The sequence below is a fragment of the Muscardinus avellanarius genome (assembly GCF_963383645.1).
Source record: "Muscardinus avellanarius genome assembly, chromosome: 13".
In the NCBI taxonomy this organism is placed as follows: Eukaryota; Metazoa; Chordata; class Mammalia; order Rodentia; family Gliridae; genus Muscardinus; species Muscardinus avellanarius.
Window position 1 is genome coordinate 67,996,288 of NC_137799.1, and position 27,036 is coordinate 68,023,323.

The following is a 27,036-nucleotide window of genomic DNA, read 5'->3' on the forward strand; positions in this document are numbered from 1 at the left end:
TGATTTTTTGTTTAATGTGCTGTTGAGAGTTCAACTTGCAAATATTTTACTTATTGGGAATTCTTGCATCTATGTTCATCAGTAATATTAGTCTATAGTTCTTAGTCTATAGTTCTTTCTTCCTTCTTTCTTCCTTTCTTCTAGATTTTCTAATTTATTGGCATGTAGCTTTCTAAAATATCACCTAGTGATTCATTAAATGTCAGTGGTGTCTGTTGAAGTATCTCCCCTTTCATCATATTTACTTGGTTCTTCTTTCCTTTTTGTAGTTTAGCTAAAAGTTTGTCGATTTTATCTTTTCAAATGACAACTCTGTTTCATTGATCTTTGTATTATTCTTTTAGTCTTCTATTTCATTTATTTATCCTTTGATGCTTTGATGAAAAATATGTATTCTGCAGCTAAGAGAATATTCTATAGATGTTGCAGATTTTAATATTCTTTCTTTTTCCTATACTTCTGGCAACTTAACTGTCATGAAAAGGTTCTTTTCTAGCCATTCATATTTGAGGTTTCCATGTCTCTTTGAGGATTGGGGAATTTTCCAACATTATGTCATTGAATAGGTTTTCTATGCCTTCAACCTATAGCTCTTCTCTCATTTTATGTAGATTATGCAGACTTGTAATGGCACGTGAGAGATCTTTTGTGTTCTGTTCTTTATTTTCATTTGAATATAAAATTTTGTTAGACATGTGTTCAAGTCCTAGTATTCCTTCTTCTGATTGGTCTAGTCTGTTAATGAAGCTTTCAATCGAGTTTTTTTTTCTTTTTTTTATAATTTGACTTATTGACTTTTTCATTTCCAAGATTCTTTTTGGTTCTTTTTCAAACCTCTATATCTTTTCTGAACCTCTCATACACATCCATCATTGTAGTTTTTAATTTATTCAATTATTTATCTGTATTCTCTTAGAATTCAGTTTTCAGCCAGGTGTGGTGGCACATGCCTATAATCTCAGCACTTAGGAGGCTGAAATAGGATAAGTGCAAGTTTGAGCCAGTCTCAGCTACTGAGTGAACCTTGAGCAACTTAATGAGACCGTTTCAAAAAATATGGCTGGAGGTATAGATCAGAGGTAGAATAAATCATGAAGGGTAGTGTAATACTGCCTTGCTTTTTCATATTTCTTGTGTTCCTGTGTTGAGATCTGTATATCTATTGAGATGTCTATCTATTCCATTTTTATGTAAAGGCCTTTTTGGGGAGGGAGGAGAGGGTACTGGGGATTGAATCCTAGGCATTTACCTCCAGGCTATACCCTCAAACCTTTTTGTTTTTGACACAGTCTCGATAGCTTGCTGGGAGTCTCACTACACAGCTGAGACTGTCCTGGAACCTATGATCCTCCTGTTTTAGGAAGGCCTTCTTAATCTACAGTCATCCCTTGATGAGTCTTCTCTTGATGAGTCTTTGTGTATTGATCTGTTGTGTGGTGTTGAGTTTAATTCCAAATGGACTTTATAGTGTAATCTCTCCATGGCTACTCCTGCTGTCATTAGTGAATTCGGACACAATGCATACCATACCAGAGCCTGTATGTCTGAAATAATAGGCTCCCTCTGGTAATTCAAGCAGGTGTAGTGTAAATAGCAGAGTATGTGGTGTGGACACTTTGTAATAGAAGTGGAAGCCCCTATCAGGTTGTGGGAGAGTCTATGGACACTGGTGATATTGGCTCTGTTACTTGAAAGCAATTCTGATACTGGCTATTCCAACTGTGATAAAGCACCTGAAGCTTTTGTCCTTTGTTTAGACAGGGGTGAAGCTCCTGATGTTTCACATGTTTCACGTGGAGATGCGGGGACTAAGACCATAGCTTCCCCTCTGTAGTAATTCACATTCAATCTTTTCAGAGATACGTGATCGCATAGGGTATTGAAGTGACCAATGCTGAGGATCCTATTAGGTGTGGTGTCTTCAGAGTTGTGTTATTTCTCTTAGCTGTTACTGTGGGGTGACTTCAGGATAGTGGCATATTAGATCTCCAGCTGTGCCCGTTTGAGGATTTTTTATTGGCTGGGAGCTTTTGTCTTCCCATTAAATTAAAGTATCCACTATAAATATTTAAGGGGGTAGCAGCTAGAGCTAGGTTCAGTTCCTCTCAACTGGGCTGGGAGTATAACTCAATGGCAAAGCCCTCCTCCCTGCCCCCAATGTGCATGAAGACTCAGACTCAATGCCAAGATCCACAAAATCAACAAATACATAAATAAGATATAAACAACAAAAAAATGGTAAATAAAATGAATTTTAGAAAGTCTAATTAAGCCAGGAGAGTAGTACACATCTATAATACAAGCTACTCATAGATTAAGAATCACAAGTTCAAGGCCAGCTTCTGCAAACAACCTAGCCGCTATCTCAAAATAAAACGTAAAAAAGGGTTGGAGATACAAGCTCCATGGTAGAGTATCCCTAAGTTCTATCTCTAGTACTAAAAAAAAAAATCTAAAAATAAGGTAGAAAAAAGTATAAAAAGGGTGCAAAGAGCCAGGCGTGGTGGCACACACTTGTAATCCCTGCGCTTGGGAGGCTGAGACAGGAGGATCGCACAGGTTCGAAGCCAGCCTCAGCTACTTGGTGAGGCTCTCAGCAACTTAGTGAGACCCTGTTTCCAAATAAAATAGAAAATAGGTCTGGGAGTATAGCCCCGAGGTAGAAATCCTCTGGGTTCCACCCCCAGTACCACCAAAAAAAAAAAAAAAAAAAAAAAAAAAGGTTGCAAAGGAGGGTGGAGGAGGAAAGAAAATAATTAAAAAGAGAAAGAAAAAAGTATAAATATTTAAAAAAATTTTCCTTCTTGTCCACATAATTGAATTGGTGAGGGAAGAGTGGATGATCATAATCCATGTCAATCAAGTTTCTCTTAGTCTTCTTGGACTGTACCTCCTACAAACAAAGTGAAGTAAGGAGGCTATTCACATGCCCCCTCCACATTCTCTCTTTTGTGGTATTTCCCAGGTGACGGCTATAGTGACTTATAGTAAGACTTTTGACTATAGGTAGCTGTGGTTAAATGACCCCTGAGTTTAAGAAAAACTCATTTTTACTCATATTTGATAAAAGAAACATTTTTTTTGTTTTGTTTTTGTTGTATTGGGGATTGAGCCTAGGGGCATTCTGCCTCTGAGCTATACCCCCAGCCTTATTTTTTATTCTTTATTTTGAAACAGGATCTAAATTGCAGGTGACCTAAGTAGATGAGGCTGGCTGCAAACCTATGATTCTCCTGTCTCTGCCTTCCAAGTACTGAGATTACAAGTGTTGGCCATCATGCGCAGCTCAAGAAATACTCTTTAATTGAGCAGAGATTAGCAAACTGGCTCACAAGCTGAATATGACCTACTAGCCAGTTTTAATAAATAGTCTTCTTGGGATACAGGTATGCCCACTCATTTATTTACTGTCTATGGCTTGTTTAACACAACATAGTTAGATGGTCAACAAGAAAAACAATATGACCTATAGCGTCTAAAATACTTATTGTCACTTTTCAATGTAAAAATTGCTGTCCCGTGCTCTACATGCATTTCAAAATAAAAAGATATATTTCTGATTGCATAAAATACAGTATATTTAGAAAAAAATTCTTCATAAGATACTGAAACCTTGTCAATAATATGATATAATATACACGCTAGCAAGTTTAAGTAAAACAAATTTACAGTCTTAAACCCTGCAAAAACTTGTATATAATTTTTGATAGATTTAATCCTAAGTACCTATTTGCTAGTAATTGCTTTTTTAAATAAACTCTTTTCTGTTTGTTTGTGGTATGTAGAGATCAGTGATTTTTTTTAAATATTGACCATAAAGACTGTAACTAATATAAAGCTTGTAACTAATGCCTGTAGCTCTCCCCATATTTTCTATGTTAACAATTACACCATTTATAAACAATGATTTTTTTGCTTCTTTGTTCTCAATCACTAGACCTGTTATTTTTCTTATCTTTACTGTATTGGTTAAGAACATTACTAAAATCCTGAATACATGTAGTGACAGTGGGCATCTTTGTTTTGTTAGCAGCGGAGAATGCTGCTAACATTCTACCATAAAAAATACTATTTGCTACATGTTTTGGTAGAGAGCCTTTATCATGTTATGAATATCCCTCTTAAACCCTACTTTATTGATGTTCCCTCTTCCTTTTGTTTTATAATCATGAATGGGTCCATATTCTTTTTACCATGCAATAATACTGTGTCCCCACAAAGGGTGGGTCTATTTCATGAGTAAGAGACAACTATAATCTAAAAATCAACAGAAAACTATTCAGAGCAGCATGTGACATAAGAATTACAAATACTGTTAAATGATTTTTCATGGAGGTTATATGCTTTGATACTAACAAACTATCATGAGAGACTGGTGTTTCACATGGTTACAAATATTCATTGTTCTCATAACTAGTAAGACTGGGCATTTTTTTCAAAAGGTCATTGTCCATTTGTGAAAAAATCTTTTCATGTACTTTTAAGTAATTAATTGATATAGTATTTTCATTTCAAATTTGTAAAATACTAACCTTTTGTTTAATTTGTTAAAACCATCTCTAAAAATTTGTCTTTTTAGAATTCATTTTAACCTTCAGAAGTTTAAATTTTTAATATACTCAACAATAGCAAACAACCCAATATTATTTCTTCTACTGTTGTGAAATGTAATTTTTTCCCCATGAAATTAACAGGTAATAAATTCAACTTCAGCTTTTAAGGTTTTATTTTTAATAATTCTATTTATATATCAATTTACTCTATAATCAATCTAAAATTTATTCTAATATGCACTGTTAAGAGGCTAAAATTTTATTCAAATAAGTAATCAATCATACTACCACCATTTATTGACTAGTCTTCCCCTTCTCATTCATGTAAAAATATTTTATCATATATTATGTTTCCATATATAATAAAGAACAATTTTCAGGCTATATGGGCACCATCACTACTCTTTACATTACGATATCATTTTTTAGGGGGCAGCAGTACTGGTGATTGAGTCATTAAGTCCAGGGGCATACTACCTCTTAGCTACACCTACAGCCCTTTTTATCTTTTTGTTTTTGAAACAAGATCTTGCTAAGCTCCTAAGTACTAGCCTCAAACCTGCAAGTCTCCTATCTCAGCCTCCCAAATAATGGGATTATACGCATGCAACACCATGTCCCATATGATAGTGGATTTAATTATGTAGTGTAAATAATAATCAACATTCTATTGTGTCACATAACATGACAATATCTAAGACAAAAGCATTTCACAACTGCCGAATAAGTCTTCTCATGACTATCTTAATTGAGATTAAGTTAATAATGTGGCAACTTCCCTAAAATGCCTTTGTTAGGGCTTGAATTAGTTAATCCTATATTTTTAGAAAAATCATTATCTCTGTCATATTTCATCTTTCTAGTCAGTATAGTTAACAGCCCTCTCTATTCATGAGTTCTGCATCTATGAATCCAACTAATTATAGACTGAAAGTATTTAGAAAAAAATTACATCTGAACTGAATATGAACATACTTTTGTTGCTATCCCTATGTAATAAAATATAACAATTTACATAGCATTTACATTGTACTATGTATTATAAATAATCTAGTGATAATTTAAGTTATACAAAAGGATTTGTATAGGTTATATGCAAATACCACACCTATTTTATATAAGGAACTTGAGCATCTGTGGATACTGGTATCTGACAGAGGACCTGGAATCAACACGCCATGGATACTGAGGGACAGCTATATTACACTCTCATTCTTCATATTTTTTAATAAGTTTATAATTTTCTCATAATATCTCATGTTTTTTCTTATTAACATTATTCATGAATAGTTAAGTTTTTATAACAATTTTAGTGGGATTTTATTATGTTAAAGCTGGGTGCTTATATATAACATGCCATTTTTTACGTTTGTTATTTATTTGGACATTTACTGAGCTCTTTACTAATTTTGTCTTTACAATCATTATATAAAAGATGATCTGTTCAATTTAATATAAATTACATCTTAGAAGTTCAAAAACTGAAACACATCCAGCTACATATTATACACTATGAAAAAAGGAAAAAGCAATGAAATACTAAAATCCTACCATATGATAGATATACTAAATACTATGCACACATTATTTCTTTAATGAGCTATACATAAGGTGGTTAAAGGCAAATTTATGACATAAACTCATATGATGAATGAACCTCACTGTCATTTCCTATCTGTGAGATCATAAGTAAATATAAGAAATATTTCAAAGCATCAGAATTTTTATCTTCAACTTAGAACTCTTAATATCTCATAAAGTTGTAATGAAAATTAAATAATACATACAAATGCTTGGAAAATTATAACTATTTTTGTTACAGATCAAAATTATTTGTTTCTTCTTTTTGAGTTGAAAAATACTTTTGGATTTCTCTAAACAGGTATTATACATTGCCATACATGATTAAGTAAATTACAATTAAGGCTGCAAATAAATACTGGAAAAATATTATCTTTCATTCTTTTTTTTTTTCTTTTTGGTGGTACTGGGGTGGAACCCAGAGGATTTCTACCTCTGGGCTATACTCCCAGACCTTTTTAATTTTTTTTGGAAACAGGGTCTCACTAAGTTGCTGAAAGCCTCACTAAGTAGCTGAGGCTGGCTTCGAACCCATGGGATCCTCCTGTCTCAGCCTCCCAAGCGTGGGAATTACAAGTGTGTGCCACCACGCCCGACTGGAAAAATATTATCTTTCTGCAGGGCATGGTGACACACACTTGTAATCCAAGTACAACCAGCCTCTGCAACTTAGTGAGACCCTGTTTCAAACTTTAAAAAATATATATGTGTGTGTGTATATATATATATATATATATGGCTATGTGTGTAGGTCAGAGATAGAATGACCCTGGGTTCAATCCCCAATACCACACATAAAAAATATCTTTCTTTAATTTCACTTTTTTTTTACAGGCCTGGGGATAGAACCCAAGGGCATTCACCCTCCAAGCTACAGACCCTGCCTTATTTTTTATTCTTTATTTTGAAACAGGGTCTCACTAAGTTGTACAGGGCCTCACTAAGTAGCTGAGACTCTCCACGAATCGTGATCCTTCTGTCTCAGCCTCCCAAATGCTGGGATTACAAGCATCCACCACCACACACGGCTTTCATTTCAACTTTTTAAAAAGTTATTTATGAAGAAGAGATGTGAGATCAATTTTATTGCATAAAACATCACATTTCCAAGGAAACGGCAACATTCCCAAACATTTAGAATTTTACTGAAAAGATCATTCTCATCTCCTTTTTATTAATTTTCATTATAATGAAAAGTGATATAGTGGCACTCCACCAGAACAAAACATCACAACTATCAGATTATATAAATGATAATTTCCTCACTTTGTCCTTTACAATAAGTAAGTCACTTTATGTGAATAAAGTACCTTATTCTGTAGAGTACATTATGCCTGGTTGACTCATCTATATGGAAGACGTGGTTGGGTGGATACCAGACCCTGTCTGTTTCACTCATTAAAGCAAACATATTATGATACACAGGTGTAATACCTAGAAAAAAGCAGAAAAAGAAATTATTATAGTTAATAGAACATTTATATTAACTTCTATAATTTGTAATGGGGCTGAAGTAACAACTCTTCAAATGAGCAGAAAATGCAGACGGTTGAAATCTTTTGGTATGATAGCACTTCAAACTAAATTTTTAAGCAAAATATTTTCCTCTTATGTTTTAAAATATGACTGTTGGGATGCTTTCATGCAGTTTTGTGCATGTATATGATACTGAGGATTGAACCCAGGGCCTTCTACCTCTGAATTACATCCCCAGTCTTTTTTATTCTGTTTTTCAAACAGGATTCTACTAGGTTGCTCAGAGTCTCACTATGTTGCTGAGGCTATCCCCCAACCTGTGATCCTCCTGTCTCAGTCTTCCAAGTACTAGCATGTGCCATCACATCCATCTCATGCAGATTTTATTAATCCATTTTTAATTATCCTATGCCAAAAGGTTGATTCAAATTTTCTTGTATGTTTTTTTTTTTTTTTTTAATGGTACTGGGGTTCCTGGAAACCCTTCTACCTCTGGGCTACACTCACAGACCCATTTTTCTATTTTTATTTGGAAACAGGCTCTCTTAAACCAGCACAGCTGGCTTTGAACCTGCTTGAACCTGCACGATCCTCCTGTCTCCACCTCCCAAGCGCGGGGATTACAAGCGTGCACCACCACGCCCGGCTCTTGTATGCTTTAACTAAAGGGAAGTCCGTGTGTGTGTGTGTGTGTGTGTGTGTGTGTGTGTGTGTGTGTGTGTGCGCGCGCGCGCGTGCGCGCACTTGTGTGTTTATTTTTAATTGATATGAAGGATATCAAATCACTAAAATATTTAGATGCCATTGGATGCCTTTAAAAGAACAATGAAACACTTTCACTTATAAATGAAAAAAGTTTTATACAATCCACTAGTAATTATACCCTTTGTACTATTAAATTTACAATGAAAAAATATGTCATCATAATTAATGCAAGGGTACATGATGTTTTCAGGTATTTTAGGAGGCACATAAACAAAAGGTTGAAAGATACTGAACTAAAAGTATAAAGAATACCTAAGACACACATATAGTACATACTATTTTCATACACATATAAAACATTCATACATGTGCTAGACTAGTCATCATTCCATTAATATTAACATTCCACTAATAATAGGTATAAGTCAAGTACTGGAAATACAATATTGAAAAAGAATGCCTAACTTTAAGGATAGCAGATGAGACAAAGACGGCCCTGGAAAATTATAATTGAAAAAGCTAAGTGCAATGATAGTAGGGACCACAAGAAAAGTGTAGAAAAAATGTTTAAAAATATAAGAGGGATGGTGGAGTAAAGTGCAATGAAGGCTTCTAAAAAGGTAATAGATAACCCAAAATGCCAAAGGATTAGATATTCTATGTTAATACAGGAAGAAGTCATAAAATATACATAGTATCAAAGTGAAAATATGGACTGACTGCAAATACTTCTGAAGCTAAAACAATTATACAGAAAAGAAAGGTGGTCTTTCTTTCTTTACAGTGGTTACAGAAAGAATGAGCATATAAGCCAGCTGGACCAAGATACTTTTAGTTTAGGCCTAGGGTCCTAGGATGATGATGATGATGATGACGACAATGACAATGATGATTAAGGCAGCACTACCCTAGGTACTAAACCCAGGAGAACTCTACCTCTGAGCTACATCCCCAGCCTGTTTTTAATTAATTTTGAGACAGGTCTCCTTAAATTTCCCAAGATGGTTTTAAACTTGCAATCCTCCTGCCTCAGCCTCCCAAGTATACATTACAAGTACACATTACCTACCGGGCATGGTGACGCACGCTTCTAATCCCTGCACTTGGGAGGCAGAGACAGGAGGATTGCACAGGTTCGAAGCCAGTGGTGCTGGCTTAAGAGACCCTGTTTCCAAATTTAAAAAAATATAAAAATAGGTCTGGGAGTGTAGCCTGGAGGTGGAAGGGTTTCCAGAAACCCCAGTACCACCAAAAAAAAAAAAAAAAAAAAAAGTACACATTACCATGCCTGGCCTAAATATAATTATCAACAACACATCTTTTCATCTCAAAATAGTTCCAGCATGAAAAGTGGAAACTTAGTTATTCTGCATAATTTTATTATCAGATGGGTTAAATCTGAGCTCTGTCATGTACTAACTGGTTAAATGTGATCATCTCTAGACCTCTGTTTCATCATTTATAGAATCAGGACAAAAACTGAACTCATAGGACAGCTGGAAGAATAAAAGTGGTGGTCGGATTAAAGTGCTCAACAAATCATATTGCACAAAAAATGAGTTCTACTGCAAAGATCCCAGGAGAATGTCCTGAATTTTATAAGGTATGTAAAAAAATACATTTATACTAACTGAATGAGCTAGACCAATACTTTCCTAATTTTAAGATATATAAGAATAGCTTTAGGACTGTGTTAAATACAGATTTTTTTTAGTAAGCCTAAGATGAAACCTGAAATTCTAATTTCTTTGGGGGGGGGCTATGAGGGATTGAACTGAGGAGCATTTTACAACTGAGCTACACTCCCAGCCCTTTTTATTTTTTATTTTGAAACAGAGTATCACTAAGTTACCATGAGCTGGCCTCAAATATATGATTCTTCTTTCTCAGTTTTTCAAGTACTTAGTATAGGTGCACACCACTGTACCTGGCTTGAAATTCTGTATTTATAATAAACTGGTGATGCTGAACTTATATGTCCATGGGCCACCAGGTGGATTTAAAAGTGTACTACATTATAGGCTGCAGAAAAGAGAATGAGGCAACATAAAGACAAGTTTTTTGATGTATGTGTGTGTGATGTGGGTGTACACATGCAACGCGTGTTATGGGGATTGAACCTTGGAATGTTGTAGCTTTAAACTACACCCCCAGGCCGGGCGTGGTGGCGCACGCTTGTAATCCCCGCGCTTGGGAGGTGGAGACAGGAGGATCGCGCAGGTTCGGAGCCAGCCTCCCTGGCTTAAGAGACCCTGTTTCCACATAAAAAACTTAAAAATAGGTCTGGGAGTATAGCCTGTGGGAGTGTATGCCGGAGGTAAAAGGACTTCCAGGAATGCCAGTACCACCAATAAATAAATAAATGAATAAATAAATAAACTACACCCCCAGACCTTTTTATTTTTTTATTTAATTTATTATTATTATTATTATTATTTTTGGTGGTACTGGGGTTCCTGGAAGCCCCTCTATCTCCGGGCTACACTCCCAGACCTATTTTATTTTTGGAAATAGGGTCTCTTAGCCAGCGCAGCTGGCTTCGAACCTACGCGATCCTCCTGTCTCCGCCTCCCAAGAGCAGGGATTACAAGTGTGCGCCACCACGCTCGGCTTTTTTTGTTTTAAAACAGGGTCTCACTAAGTTGCTAAGGACCTCGCTAAGTTGCTGAGGCTAGTTTCAAACATATGATCTTCCTGTCACAGACTCCCAAGTACTGGGATTACAAGTGTATGCCACTATACCCAGCTAAAAAGACATGTTTAAAATATACATACACACACATACATACATACAAATTCATATATGTATACATGTATGCAAATATGTATACATACATACATACATACATACATATGTATATCTCAAAATAGAATCACAAAAATGGAAAATACTGATCTATGTATTTAAAAGGCAGGTAAACCGGGCATGGTGGCACACGCTTGTAATCCCCGCGCTTGGGAGGCGGAGACAGGAGGATTGCGCAGGTTCGAAGCCAGCCGCGCACGCTGGCTTAGGAGACCCTGTTTCCAAAAATGAAAATGTAAAAATAGGTCTGGGAGTGTAGCCCGAAGGCAGAAGGGCTTCCAGGAACCCCAGTACCACCAAAAAAAAAAAAAAAAAAAGGCAGGTAAGACATTACAAACATGCCAAATTTAAATGTAATTAATAATAGCCAAATTTTTTCCAAAACTAAAGAAAAATACTAGCCTGCAAATTCAACAAATTTAGAGAACCCCAAGAAAGATGAAAACAACATGTAGGTACAGCACATTCAAATTGCTGAAGATGAATAATAAAAAGGAAAATCTCAACAGGGGTGGGAAATAGCCAGAGGATAGAAACACACCATCTTCAAAGGTAGAATTGAAAAGTCTTATAGGTAGCTTTCTAATAAAACTGCAGAAGCCAAAAGATAATGAAATGGCCTCTTAAAAGCATTGAATGAAAAATAAAACCAATCTAGAATTTTATATTCTGTGAAAATATCTTTCAAAAAGGAAAACAAATAAATTTTCATAAGAACAAGAGCTGAAAAAACTTGTCACCAGCAGACCTGCATACTAAAATGAATTCCTAGAAACTGAAGGAAAATAATAATATATGAAAACATGGAACTGCAAGAAAGAATGGAAGACACAAGAATAAATTTTTTAAATGACTATTTAAAGCAACAATAGCATAAGGGCCTTATTTGGTTTATAATGTATAAAGAAGTAAAAGATAATCATAGCACAAAAAGTGAAAAATATATGAAGTTAAACAGCTGTAAAGTTATTAAATTGTTTAGAAAAATGGTAACATACCAATTTAAGACTACAATAAATCAAAAATGTGTTCTATAATCTTTCATAATCAATGAAAGAAATAATAAAACTATAACAAAAATATAATAGAAAAGATAAAGTAAAAAAAATATATGATCAAGGTAGGAAAGTAGGAAACAAAAAAGAGATAAAACAGCAAGATAACAGAACTAAATAGTTTTATCAGTAATTATATTAAATGAAAATATAAGCAAGCCAATTAAAACACAAAGCCTATCAGTCTTGACTATACGAAAACTGTTATTAGAAACACACTTTAAACATAAGGACATTAAAAGTATAAAGAAGGAAAACTATATACCCTATAAACAGAAACCAAAAGAAACCTGGTACATGAACATTAACATCAAACTACACTTTAAGAAAGGATATTATATGCGATAAAAAGGCCCAACTTCATGGTAGTAAAAGGTTCAATTCAACAGGAAAACATAAATATATTAAATTTATATGTAACTAAAAACATGGCTTCGCCGGGCGTGGTGGCGTATGCTTGTAATCCCCGCACTTGGGAGGCAGAGACAGGAGGATCACGCAGGTTCGAAGCCAGCCACGTGCGCTGGCTTAGGAGACCCTGTTTCCAAATAAAAATGTAAAAATAGGGCCAGGCGTGGTGGCGCACGCTTGTAATCCCCGTGCTTGGGAGGCAGAGACAGGAGGATCGCGCAGGTTCAAAGCTAGCTGTGCGCGCTGGCTTAGGAGACCCTGTTTCTAAATAAAAATATAAAATATGTCTGGGAGTGCAGCCCGGAAGTAGAAGGGCTTCCAGGAACCCCAGTACCACCAAATAAATAAATAAATAATAAACTGTTTAAAAAAAACATGGCTTCAAATATGCATGAAGTAAAATTTGATAGAACCAAAAGGAGAAACAAATTCAAAATCTCAGAAACCAGTAAATGCAAAACACTAAAATGACACAAATTTTAAATGATTAACTAACTTATGTTTTGAGACTAATATATTTTGAAACTAATGCACCTACCTAGTAAGTGCAGAATACACATTTTTCAAATACATGTGAAATATTTAATAAGAGTTGATCACAGAGAAAATCTCAAAAAATTTCAGAGAACTGAAATTATATAAAATATACACTGTGAATATAGAAATGTTTTTAAATCAGTCAAAAAATTTAATAAAATCAACAAAAGGAACTGGTATCCTGATGTGCTGTAAGATATTTTAATGTTGTGTTTTAAACTAAAAGATTGAAACGGACAAGAAAACAGAAGTGTGCAATCCATACGCAGGGGGAAAAAGCAGCAGATACTGCTTTGTAAGTGGACTGTGATGTCATTTAACAAAGACTTCAAAGCAGTCATTATGAATATGTTCAGAAAACCAAAGGAAACTGATTACAGAAGAAAAGAATGACATCAGTAGAAATGGAGTATGTGGCTCTAAAGCCTTATCTTTTGAGAGAAATAAGTAAAAAATTCAAAAGACAAAAATCTGAGTAAAAACTCTCAGAGTGAAATTTTATGAAAACTTGGAAATAGCCCGAGATATGTAGTAAATATATACTAAAACAATACTAGAACAAGAAGGGCGTGGTGGCACACGCTTGTAATCCCAGCATTTGGGAGGCTGAGACAGGAGGATCAAGGTTTGCAGAGAGCCTCAGCTACTTAGTGAGGCCCTTTGCAACTCAGTGAGAACCTCTTTCAAAATAAAGAATAAAAAAAATAGGTCTGGGGGTGTAGCTCAGAGGTACAATGCCCCTGAGTTCCAAGTTCCATTCCCCGTACTGGGGAAAAAAAAACACTAGAACAACTTAACAATAGGAAGAAATGTTTTCAGCATTTTTACTGCTCCTTACCCATCCCGTTCCAGTTTAGTAAGGCCTTAAGGATAACAAATGGTGTTCCCAGCATGAAATTGTTTCCTGGCTTTGGGAGGATCACAGCCAACAGCCTCAGTGAACTGTTTTTCTCTTTTGATCTGACTAGAGACTGACTAAAGAACTGGTACAAGGAGCCCATGTATTACGTTCCACTTCATGCAGAACTTTCTCAGGACGGAAAAGCAGCTACAGAGAGGACATTCATTGAAAATTCTCTAAAGCCTAATGAACAGCCTAATGCCAGCTGGGGCAAAGGTCTAAAGCTAAGGCAAACAACACACATGCTTAAAGCCAAAAGGAAATACAGAAAGATAGTTTCCTTGGGAAATTAGGACACTGAAAAGCATTCACATAGCTAGACGTGGTGGCACATGCCTATAATCCCAGTACTTTGGGAGGCCGAAACAAGAGGATCACAGGTTTGAGGACAGCCTCAGAAAGTAGTGAGACTCTCAGCAACCTAGTGAGACCGTATTTCAAAATAAAAATGAGAATGGGAGTGTACCTCAGAGGAAGAATGGCCATGGGCTCACTCTCCAGCACCACACACACACACACACACACACACACACAACACTCACATACATGAGAAAACAAAAAGGTCAAATCTATGCCAGTGAAAAGACCTTGAGCAGAAGACTAAGCTTTACCTCAGTTTGAGCTTTAGATTCAGCACAAGCAGGAAAAAAAGGCTAAAGCAGAGTTGTAACTGGACTAGCTAAACATTGAAGGAGTGCCCCAACACAAGCTAATCTTGCAAAGACGAGGAGAGTATTTTTTTTTTCTCTCTCTCTCTCCTTTTATTTTGGCATTAGGAGTTCAAGAAAATCTCTGTCAAACAAACTCTGATTAGAGTTAAGGGGTAAATGATCTATAAGAGCATGGTGGCACATGCCTGTAACCCTGTACTTGGCGGTGGAGACAGGAAAATCACAGGTTCATGGCCAGCCTCAGCAACTTAGTGAGGCCCTGTTTCAAAATAAAGAATAAAATAGGGTTGTGTGTAGCTTGGAAGTAGAATACCCCTGGGTCCCAACCCAAGTACCAAACACACACACACACACACACAAGATAAGAGATCTCAGAGACTACACACAACAAAGAATATAGACTAGCCAGACAGTGGCACATGCCTGCAATCTTAGGGTTTGGGAGGCTGAGACAAAAGGATTCCAAGTTTGAAATCCCAGCTACTTAGCAAGATTCTGTTTCAAAATAAAAAATAAAAAGAGCTAGAATTATAGCTCAAAGGTAGGAAAGCTCCTGGGTCCAATCTCCAGTAAAATACACACATACACATACACACACACACACACATGTATATTTATGTATGTGTATATATGTAACACACACACACACGTATATTTATGTATGTGTATATATGTATGTAACACACACACACACACACACACACACACACATATTTATATATAGAAAAACCACTAAACAAATTACTAACTAAAGCAACCAGCAAAATAAACACTGAGATGAGAGATTAAGATTTCCAGAGTTAGTACATTATAATAAATCTCCAACATTTCAATGTTCAATAAAAAGTTACAAGGCAGGCAAATAAGAAAGCATATACATTCACAAAAGAAATTAAATGAAACTGTCCCTGAGGAAAACAAGCATTTGATTTAAAAGACAAAGACAGCCGGGAGTGGTGGTTCAGCTTGTAATCCCCTCCCTTGGGATGTGGAGACAGGAGGATCACTCAGGATCAAACAGGGTTCAAAGACCCTGTTTCCAAATAAAAATATAAAAAATGGTGTCTGGGAGTGTAGCCCGGAGGTAGAAGGTTTCCCAAGAACCCTAGTACCACAAAAAATAAAAAATAAAATAAATAAAAAAAATAAAAGACAGCCAGCCTTGGTGGCCCACACTTATAATCTCAGTACTTGGGAGGCTGAGACAGGAGGATCTCACAGGTTTGAAGCCAGCCTTGGCAACTTAGTGAGACCCTGTTCCCAAATAAAATATAAAAATAGGTCTGGGAGTGTAGCCCAGAGGTAAAAAAAAAAAAAAAAAAAAAAGCCCCTGGGTTTCATTCCTAGTAGAAAGAAAGAAAGAAAGCAAGAAAGAAAGAAAGAGGGAAAGAGTGAAAGGGAGGGAGGGAAAGAAAGGAAAGCAAGCAAGCAGGGAGGGAGGAAAGGGAAAGGAAGAAAGAAAGATGGAAGGAATGAATGAAGGAAGGAAGGAAGGAAGGAAGGAAGGAAGGAAGGAAGGAAGGAAGGAAGGAAGACAAAGACATAAAATCAGCTGCCTTAAATATTTCAAAGGGAATTGAGGAAGCTAAGGCCAAAGACCTAAAGGAAGTCAGCAGAAGGATATATCAACAAGTATTAGTAATGACAAGAGACAGTATAGAAAGAATAATTCTGTGGCAGAGAAATATAATAACTGATTCTAAAAACCAGAGTGCCTAAAATGGAGATTAAAACAGATATAAGAATTAATTAGCTAATTTGAAAACAGAGCAACTAAAATTATCCAGTCTGAAGAACAGGAAAGAAAGAAAAATGAACAAAGCTAAACAAGTCTATGAAACATCAAGCCTACCAAACACAATATGAAAGTAGAGGAAAAAAAGAATACTTGAGCCGGGCGTGGTGGCGCACGCTTGTAATCCCCGCGCTTGGGAGGCGGAGACAGGAGGATCGCGCAGGTTCAAAGCCAGCCACGCTGGCTTAAGAGACCCTGTTTCCAAATAAAAAAGTATAAAAATAGGTCTGGGAGTGTAGCCCAGAGGTAGAAGGGCTTCCAGGAACCCCAGTACCACCAAATAAAAAAAAAAAAAGAATACTTGAAAAATAATAGCCAAGAACTCCTCAAATGTTATGAAAATCACAAACCTACATATCCAATAAGTAAAACTGCAAAAAGATGAATAAAGGCAGAGTTATGCACACCAAGACATTAAAATCAAGCTGTTCAGAGCCTGGCATGGTGCTGTATACCATGGTGATAATCCTAGCACATGAAAGGCAGAGACAAGAGAATCACAGGTTCAAGGACGACTTCAGCAACTTAGTGAGAATCTTACCAACTTACTGAAACCCTGTCTCAAAACAACAAATAAAATAAGGCTGGATGTGTAGTTTGGAGATAGAATGCCCCTGGGTTCAACCCCGGTACCAAAGTAAATGAATAAATAAATAGCTCAAAAAAACTGTCAGACCTGAATGCTGTATCTGGCAAAATAATTGTTCAAAAGTGAAGGAGAAATAATATAGACATTCCCAGATAAACAAAAGCTGTTACCAGTAGATGTCCCTTCCAAGAAATGCTAAAGGGTGTCCTTAAGATGAAAATGAAAATACATTAGAAAGTAATTCACAAATAAGGCGACATAACTGAGGGGATGGGAGGGGAGAAGAGGGAAATTCTATAATGCACATGTTGGACTTTAACAAACATATCAATTATCAATCAGTAAGTCAAACATGAGAAGGAGGGAGGTGAATGGGGTGAGACTGGGTAAGGGCTAATTGGGTGAAGTGTGCATGTATGTCTCCACCTTCTTGTATCCCAATAAGATATACGAATACAATGCACTAATAAAAAATGTTTTTAAATATGTAAAGAAATAAAAATATATGATAAAGGTAACTATATAAACACATAATCCAGGATTACTGCATTTTATTTTAATTATTTTTCCCTTCCTTTTTCTTTCACCATTTCATCATTCCCAATATCCCATGCATTATTCAATGGAATTACATCTGTAACATTACTGAAAAGAAAGAACAAGACTGGCAAGTTTTTGTGTTTTTTGTTTGTTTGTTTTTTTGGTGGTAGTGGGGATGAAACCCAGGGGCATCATACCTGGATGGAACCCAGGAGCATTCTACCTCTGAGCTGCACTCCCAGCCCTGTTTTTTGTTCTTTATTTTGAAACAGGGTCTCACTGAGTTGCAAAGGGCCTAAGTAGCTGAGGCTGGCCACAAATCCTCCTGTCTCAGCTTCCCATATGCTGGGATTACAAGTGTGCGTCACCACGTCCACCTAAGAATGGCAAGTTTTAATCCACATCTTACCCCTTCATTGGCATTTCAAATTTAAAATGTTAAAAATAAAAGGGGATAGGATAATGGTTAAATAACATGTGCTCTATGCCTTCTTACTTACTTCCTGCATCTGATATGTACCAAATTATCAAAGCTATACAACAGGCTAGCTGAGCATCTAATCAGTGTCTTAAGACACTTTTAGCAGGCTGAAATTTATCTAGTCTGAGTCAGAAATAGTTACTTTGAAACTCCTACCATAAGAGTTTTAGAAATTTTTTTTTAGAATTTGTGGCTTCTTGAAACTATTGTATTGAGGCATTTTCAAATACAAGAACTTTATTTACAACAGAAAGAAATTATGGGTACATGCAGTACTTTATACAGATAGACTTTCTATAAAAAATTAAAAATGTTTTAAGAAAGCAGATATTCTGGAAAACCTGTACCTAGGCTCATTGAACTTAAAAATTACTTTAAAATAACATTATATATAATTTATAAGTATCTAAAAGAAGAACTCAGCCGGGTATGGTGGCACACACTTGTAATCCCTGCGCTTGGGAGGCTGAGACAGGAGGATCACAAAGGTTCAAAGCCAACCTCAGCTACTTAGTGAGTCTCTCAGCAACTTAGTGAGACCCTGTTTCCAAATAAAGTATAAAAAATTGGTCTGGAAGTAATAGCCCAGCGGTAGGAAAGCCCCTGGGTTCTACCTCCTGTACCACCAAAAAAAAAAAAAAAAGAAGAAGAAAGAAAGAAAAGATAAAAAGAAAAGAAGCACTCATGCAGAATATATGACTTAGAGATGTAAATTTATTAAGAGCAAATGGTATACAAAGATTTAGCATAGCATGTGTCTATAATTCCAGAATCAGAGGCCAGAAAATTTCAAAGCCAGCCTCAAAAACTTAGCATAATCCTCAGCAACTCAGCAAGATCTTGTTTCAAAATTTAAAAAAAAAAAAAAATTGGGCTGGGGGTATAACTCAGAGGTAGAATTCCCCTGGGTCAGTACCATACACACACAATGTGTAAGAAACTATTCCACCTTATTTATCAACTAATCTTAAAAAATAACCACTACAGCGCCGGGCGTGGTGGCGCACGCTTGTAATCCTCGCGCTTGGGAGGCGGAGACAGGAGGATCGCGCAGGTTCGAAGTCAGCCGCGCTGGCTTAAGAGACCCTGTTTCCAAATAAAAATATAAAAAATAGGTCTGGGAGTGTAGCCCAGAGGTAGAAGGGCTTCCAGGAACCCCAGTACCACCAAAAAAAAAAAAAATAACCACTACAGATTGGGGACAAATATCTACTGCTACTTACAAATAAATCATTTCAATTTATAAAACTCCCTCTTTGGTATCATTTCCTTTAAGAATAGCACTTAATAGAAGTCTATTTATTTCAATGAATGCATACTATTTACAAATTTAAATGGTTCATCATCCAAATAGTATTAGGGAGCATTACTATATTTTACATATCCTATTTCAAAACTGAATATAAGAAAATGATTAATTCCAACTTACATTAAATGGCTATTCTGACCTTGCAAATCAGCTAATCTCATCTACGTTGTTAAATAAGACAGGATAATGTCATAACATTTCTTATAAATCTCAGATATTTAATTAACTTTAGAATTAAAATCATACTATTGTTCTTCAAACCAAAGCAAAAATAGCATCAACTGTTTTTTCTATTAAAAGAATATTTAAATTAGATACCATGATATAGGTTCCTTAGTAACCTCAGTGGTCCACTTAAATGTGTCAGTCTATAGAAAGGGTTCTATGGTCCATAGTTGTGGATAAGCTATAAAGAAATACAATCATCAGGTCTCAAGAATAAAAAAGATCTCAAGATATACCAAAGGAAGAAGAAAAACGTAGAGATGAGGAGGGAGAGATAGAGAGCTTCAGAATCTAATTAGAGAAAAATTATTTCTCCACCATAGCTGTAAAATATTTAATCAACATTTTTTAAAATTATTTTTTGCAGGTCTGGGGATAGAACCCGAGGCATTTGACCTTCGAGCTACACCCCCTGCCCTATTTTTTATTATTATTCTTTATTTTGAAACAGGGTCTCACTAAGTTGCAGAGGACCTCACTAAGTAGCTGAGGATGGCCGCAAACCGCCATCCTCTGGTCTCAGCCTCCCGAATGCTGGGATTACAAGCATGCGCCACCACGCCCAGCTTTAAACAACATTTTAAATCAAATACATATTCTTTTCATTTCCTGAGTGCATAGGGTACTTTTAATCTCTTATTGGTGCACTAGTCTCATATTATAATGCAAATCATGTTGACAGTGACATACATGTAGAGTTTTTGGTGCCCCACCTCAGTTCCCTCTTCCTCCCCCTTTTCCCATACAGATTACTGATATTGATATTGGTAGTTTCACATATGAACAAGTAGCCCAGTGGTAGTAATTCTTTCAGTGAACCTGACTCTTCCCTTAGACCAGCTCCCTGGCTCCACTGATGTTTCTCCTCTACTATCTGAAGTCTCTCTGGTATTCCAATTACTCCATATCTTGTACATATTAAAGAAAATATACTTTCTATGACTGGCTAATCTCACTTAACATAATGTTCTCCAAGTCCTTCCATTTTCTTGCAAATGACATAATTTTCTTCTTTTTTACTGCTGAGAATTCAATTGCGTGAATATCTGATAATTTTGTAATCCATTCATCTGTTTATGGACTAGGTTGGTGCCATCATTTGACTACTGTGAATTGTGCTGCTATGAACATGAGTATGCATATGTTACTGTAGTTCTTACATTTCACCCCCTTTGGAAAGATACCCAGGAGTGGTATAGCCAGATCATATGATAGATTCATTCCCAGTTTTCTGAGGAATCGCCACACAAATTTCTACAGTAGTTGAACTAATTTCCAATCCCACCAGAGGTATAGAAGAGTTCATATTTCACCACACCCTTGCCAACATTTATTGTTTTTTGACTTCTGGATAATTACCATTCTGGTTGAGGTAGAATAGAATTTCAGTGAAGTTTTGATTTGCATCTCCCTGATTACTAATGATGATGACCATTTTTTTCATGTATTTATTGGCCATTTGTATCTCTTTTGTGAAGTGTCTATTTAATTCAATTGCCCACTTCTTGATTGTTTGTTTTTTTTTTTAGTGTAAAGTCTTTTAAGTTCTTTGTACATTATAAATATTAGTCATCTATTAAGGGACAGCTGGCAAAGATCTTCTATTCTGTAGATTCTTTTCCTCTTGATGATTTATTTTGATGAGAAGAAACTTTTTAATTTAATATCATCCCATTTATTATTGTTTCAATTTCCTGAACTTTGAGGGTCTTGTTTAGCAAGTTTTTTTGATAGTATTTTTTTATTTTTATTTGGATCATATTGAAAATGGCATACATTCAGACTGTGCTTGGTGCCCTCTCTCCTGCCCCCCATTTCACCCTTTCCCTCTCAACAATGAATGTCCAGGTAGACCATGCTACATTCATACTTTTACACATATTCGAATGTAGCTCCATGAATGAACCTTAGCCTTCTTCCTCTCCTACCCTTCCTTTTAGCTTTGCTGAGGTTTCCCCCTCCATTATCTGGAGTCCCTCTGATATTCCTAATACTCCCTAGTTTGGGCATATTAGAGAAAACATATGTCCCTTGTCTTTCTGTGCTTGGCTGATCTCACTTAACATAATGTTCTCCAAGTCTTTCTATCTTCTTGCGAATGACATGATTTTGTTCTTCTTTACACCTGAGTAAAATTTCACTGTATGTATTTCCCATAATTTTTCAATCCATTCATCCATTGATGGAGACCTAGGTTGGTTCCATATTTTGGCTATTATGAATTGTGCTGCTATGAATATAAGTATGCACATGTTACTGTAGTTCTCTGATTTCAAGCTTTTTGGAAAGATACTCAGGAGTGGTATAGCTGGATCATATGGTGGATCTATTCCCAGTTTTCTAAGGACTCTCCACACTGATCTCCATAGTGGCTGAACTACTTTGCACTCCCACCAACAGTATAAAAGAGTTCATCTTTCCCCACATCCTTGCCAGCATTTGTTGTTATTTGACTTCTTTATGCTTGCCACTATGATGGGGTTCGATGGAATCTCAGTGTAGTTTTGATTTGCATCTCCCTAATGGCTGATGATGTTGAACACCTTTTTAATGTATCTATTGGCCATTTGTATCTTGTCTTTTTCATTCTTTATTTTGAAACAGGGTCTTAGTAAGTTGCAGAGGGCCTGAGTAGCTGAGGCTATCTGCAAACCTGCGATCCTCTTGTCTCAGCCTACCAAGTACTGGAATTCAAGTATGCACCACCATGCCCGGCTTCTGTTCTCTCTTCTTACCATAATCTCAGTGTAGTTTTGATGTGCATCTCCCTGATGGCTAATGATGTTGAACATCTTTTTAATGTATCAACTAGCCATTTGTATCTCTTCTTTTGTGAAGTGTCTATTCAATTCAGTTGCCCATTTCTTGATTGGGTTATTTGTTTTGCTTTTGAGGTCTTTATATATTTTGGATATTAGCCCTCTATCAGAGTGGTGGCTATGAAAATGTGTTGGAGTTGTTGGACCTATGCCCTCCTCTAGAAACATCAAAATCTCTGGTCTCACTTCCAGGTCTCTGATCCATCTTGAATTGATTCCTATGTAAGATGAGAGGTAAAGATTTAATTCCATTTTTCTACAACTGGAAAACCAGTTTTCCTGACACAATTTATTGAAAAGGCTGTCTTTTCTCACACATATGTGTCTGGCACCTTTATCAAAAATCAATTGGCTATAAATTTATAGATTTGTTTCTGTATCTTCTGTCCTGTTCCATTAGTCTATGTGTATGGTTTTTGACAATACCATGCTATTTTTATTGCTATGGCTCTGTAGTATAATTTGAAGTGAGGAATTGTAATGCCTCCTGCATGGTTCTTATTGCTGAGAATTGTTTTGGCTATTCTGGATCTTTTGTCTCTCCATATGATATTTATAACTGATTTGTCTAGGTCTGTGAAGACTGACATTGGTATTTTGATAGGGATTTCACTGACTTTGTAGATAACGTTGGTAGAATGTCCATTTTTATAATATTGGTTGCTTGGTGAAAGGGAGATCTTTCTATCTTCTAAGACCTTCAATTTCTTCTTTAATTAGTGTTTTATAATTTTCACTGCAGAAGTCTTTTACCTCCATGGTTAATTTTTATTTCTAGATCTTTTTTTAGGTTATTGTAAGTGGACTTGTTTCCTGGATTTCCCAATGTATTCATGGTTGGCATACAGAAAAGCTACTTTTTTTTTATTGATTTAGTATCCTGCTACTTTGCTTAATTTGTTAATCAGCTCTAGCAGTCTTGTTTGGTTTCCAGATCTTATATAGGATCATATCATCTGCAAACAAATAATTTCAGTTCTTCTTTTCCTATTTGAATCAAGACTTGATGTGGGGGTTTTTTTGGTGTGTTTTTGTTTTGCAGGTTTGGGAATGGAATCCAGGGGCATATGACCTCCGAGATACACACCCTGCCCAATTTTTTTTTTTTTAAAAACCAGGTCTCAATGAGTTGCAGAGGGCCTAAGTAGCTGAGGCTGTCCGCGAACCACAATCCTCCGGTCTCAGCCTCCTGAATGCTGGGATTACAAGCCGTGTGCCACCACACCCGGCTGATGTGGTTTTGAATGTGTATGGCTAGTATTTTGTTTAGAATGTTTACATCTATGTTCATCAATGATATTGGTCTGTAATTTTCTTTACTTGAGTGATCTTTATTTGGTTTTAGTATTAAGGTGATACTAGCCTTATAAAAGAAGATTGGAAGAATTCTATCAGGAAAAACTTGTTAAGTATTGGGTTAAGTTCTTTGGTAAAGGATTTGTAGAATTCACTTGGAATCTATCTGGACCTGAGCTTTTCTTTGATGGAAGGCTTTTCATTGGTTTCTTTCTCTTTGCTTGCTAATGGTCAGTTAAGGTTTTCTTTATCTTCCTGGTTTTATTTAGTTAAGTTGTATATAACTGGAAATCTATTAATTTCTTCCACATTTTCCTGTTTATTGATGATAAATTTTCAAAATAGTTTCTAATGATCCTCCGGATTTCCCCCACTGTCTGTGGTGATGTCTATTTTCTCATTTCTGATTTTAATAATTTGAGTTGATTTTTTTTTTTGGGGGGGTTAGGTTGGCTAAAAGTCTGTCAATCTTGTTACTCTTTTTAAAGAACCAATTTTTTGTTTTGTTTATCCTTTATATTTTTTGTTTGTTCTCTATTTCATTGATTTCTGCTCTGATTTTAACCATCACTTGCCTTTTACTGTCTTTGGAATTAGTCTGTTCCTGGTTTTCTAGGTCACTGAGATGTGTCTGGCACATTTATCAAAAATCAATTGGCTATAAATGTGTAGATTTGTTTCTGTATCTTCTGTCTTGTTCTCACTTTCTGTTTTTCTTATGTGGGCACTCAATACTACAAACTTTCTTCTTAAGCTTTCTGTCAAAGTGTTCCAGAGATTTTGGTATGTTGTCTATTTTTATTTAATTCTAGAATTCTTTTATTTCTTCTCTGATCCAGTCCTCATTCAAGACTGTATCATTCGGTATTCATGTATATATACTTTCTTTTGGTCTTCCTATTGTTGATTTCTACTTTCATTCTGTTGTGATATGAGAAGATGCAATGAATTATATTATTTTAATTTTGGTACTTTCTTTGTGGTCCATTTTGGAGAGGGTTCTGTAAGCAGCTGAGAAGAATGTGTATTCAGCTATTGCTGGCTAAAATGTTCTTTATGTTATATATGTTATATATTAGGTCCATTTGGTTTATAGTGTTCATTAGATCTGAAGAATCTTTACTCATCTTTTGCCTAGAAGACCAATCTAGTAGTATGAATGGTCTGTTTAAGTCTCCTATTATTGTACTTGGGTCTATTTGAGACCTAATGTCCTGAAGAATTTGTTTTACAAAACAACATTTATGCTTACATTTGAGGTAAAAATGTTTACTATCATTATATCCTCTTGTTGTATTTCTTCTTTTATTAATAAGAAGTGACTCACCGATGTGGTGGCACACTCTTGTAATCCCAGTACTTGGGAGGCTGAGACAGAGAGATCACAGGTTTGCGGCTAGCCTCAACCAATAAAGCCCACTGCAATTTAGTTAGACCCCGTTTCAAAATAAAGGATAAAAGAAAGATGCTGCTACAAGCCACCTGAAAGCGGGGGTCTACACTGGGACCCAGGGCTCCGCGCCTGAGACTGGAGGCACCCACCTTGGAGCTGCGCCTGCACGTTATAGATCATGTGCCACAGTTGGCTTCCCTTAAATACTGCAAATGTCCTGGAGGCGGAGTGAGGGCTGCGCCCTCTCTATATGGATGTGCAAGCTACAACTCCTCTGGACCCTCGAGTGCTTGATGCCATGCTACCTTACCTCATCAACTACTATGGGAACGCACATTCCCAGACACATGCTTATGGCTGGGAGAGTGAGGCAGCCATGAAACATGCTCGCCAGCAAGAAGCATCACTGATTGGAGCTGATCCTCATGATATCTTTTTAACTAGTGACGCTACTGAATCTAACAACATAGCAATCTAGGGGGTTGCCAGGTTCTATCAGTCACAGAAAAAGCAGCTGATCACCACCCGGACAGAACACAAATGTGTCTTGGACTCCTGCCATTCACTGGAAGCTGAGGGCTTTCAGGTCACATACCTCCCAGTGCAGAAGAGTGAAATCATCAACATAAGGGACCTAGAGGCTGCCATCCAGCCAGATATCAGCCTGGTTTCAGTTATGACTAAGAATAATGAGATTGGAATGAAGCAGTCTAATGCAGAAACAGGACAGATCTGCAGTTCCAAAAAGGTTAATTTTCATACTGATGCAACCCAGGCTGCTGGAAAAATCCCACTTGATGTCAACAACATGAAAATCAATCTCATGAGCATCAGTAGTCACAAAATCTATGGTCCTGAAGGGTTTCATGCTGTCTACATCTGCCGCAGGCCCCAAGGGCATGTGGAGGCCCTGCAGAGTGGAGGGAGTCAGGAGCAGGGTATGTAGTCTGTGACAGTGCCTATACCCTTGGTGGTGGGAGCTGCATGTGAGGTGGCACAGCAAGAGATGTAGTACAACCACAAGCGGATCTCAAAGTTATCAAAACGGATGACACAAATATAATGAAAAGCCTTCCGGATGTCGTGATAAATGGAGACCCTGAACATCACTATCCTGACTGTGTCAACCTCTCATTTGCATTGTGTTGAAGGGGAGAGTCTGCTGTAGCCCTCAAGGATGTTGCCTTATCCTCAAGGAGTGCTTGCATCTCTGAATCTCTGGAGCCCTCTTATGTCCTAAGAGCAATTGGCACTGAGGATTTTGCTCACTCTTCTATCATAATTGGCATTGGGAGCTTCACTACTGAGGAGGAAATAGACTACACTATGGAGAATTGCATTCACTATATGAAGGGTCTTCTGAGAAATGAGTCCTCTCTGGGAGATGGTGCAGGATGGTATTGACCTCAAGAGCATCAAGTTGACCCAACACTAGAAGAGTGGGCACCTGAAGTTGTGCTGGCCCTCCTGCCTCACTGACCTGCGTACAGTCAGGCATCCTGTTCTGCCCAGTGGGTGCTCCCTGTCCAAACCAGAATCCGGTATACACCAGTTGACTTCAGCACAGTCCACTTTCATCTCACAAACAAAGGAAACTATTTCTCCCCAACTTTAGCTCTTTTGTTGGGTAACATTCCCCATTTCTCTATGGGACTTCTTCTCTGGTCTTATAGCATGTAAGTATCCTCATCCAGAAGCAGTAAAGACATTTACTATACATTGCTGCTGGATATATCTGTGTCCTTCATGGGAGGAGCAGGAACTGGAAGAATGCTCTTCAATCAGGGATTCCTGTGTTCTGTATGGACCTCCAAGTGGTGGCATTATGCTGTACAACTGGACTGGCTTCTTCAACAACAAGCATAATCAACTTAATCTTTTTGTCTGTTTTTT

At 36.7% G+C, this 27,036-nt stretch overlaps 1 protein-coding gene and 1 pseudogene across 2 annotated transcripts in view; one reads left to right on the plus strand and one right to left on the minus strand.

Moving 5' to 3' along the window:
- JAK2 (Janus kinase 2) overlaps positions 1 to 27,036 on the minus strand; it is a gene marked incomplete at its 3' end in the record, with an annotated part of 122,474 nt that overhangs the window by 80,153 nt on the left and 15,285 nt on the right. Inside the window, exon 3 of the mRNA XM_080708990.1 lies at positions 7,445 to 7,568. Within this exon, the coding sequence (XP_080565116.1) occupies positions 7,445 to 7,568 (124 nt within the window). The remainder of the gene's footprint in view (positions 1 to 7,444; positions 7,569 to 27,036) is intronic.
- On the plus strand, positions 14,124 to 26,578 carry LOC308272582 (cysteine desulfurase-like; annotated as a pseudogene). The gene is made up of 2 exons: positions 14,124 to 14,241; positions 25,377 to 26,578. The product of its transcript is annotated as a cysteine desulfurase-like (transcript).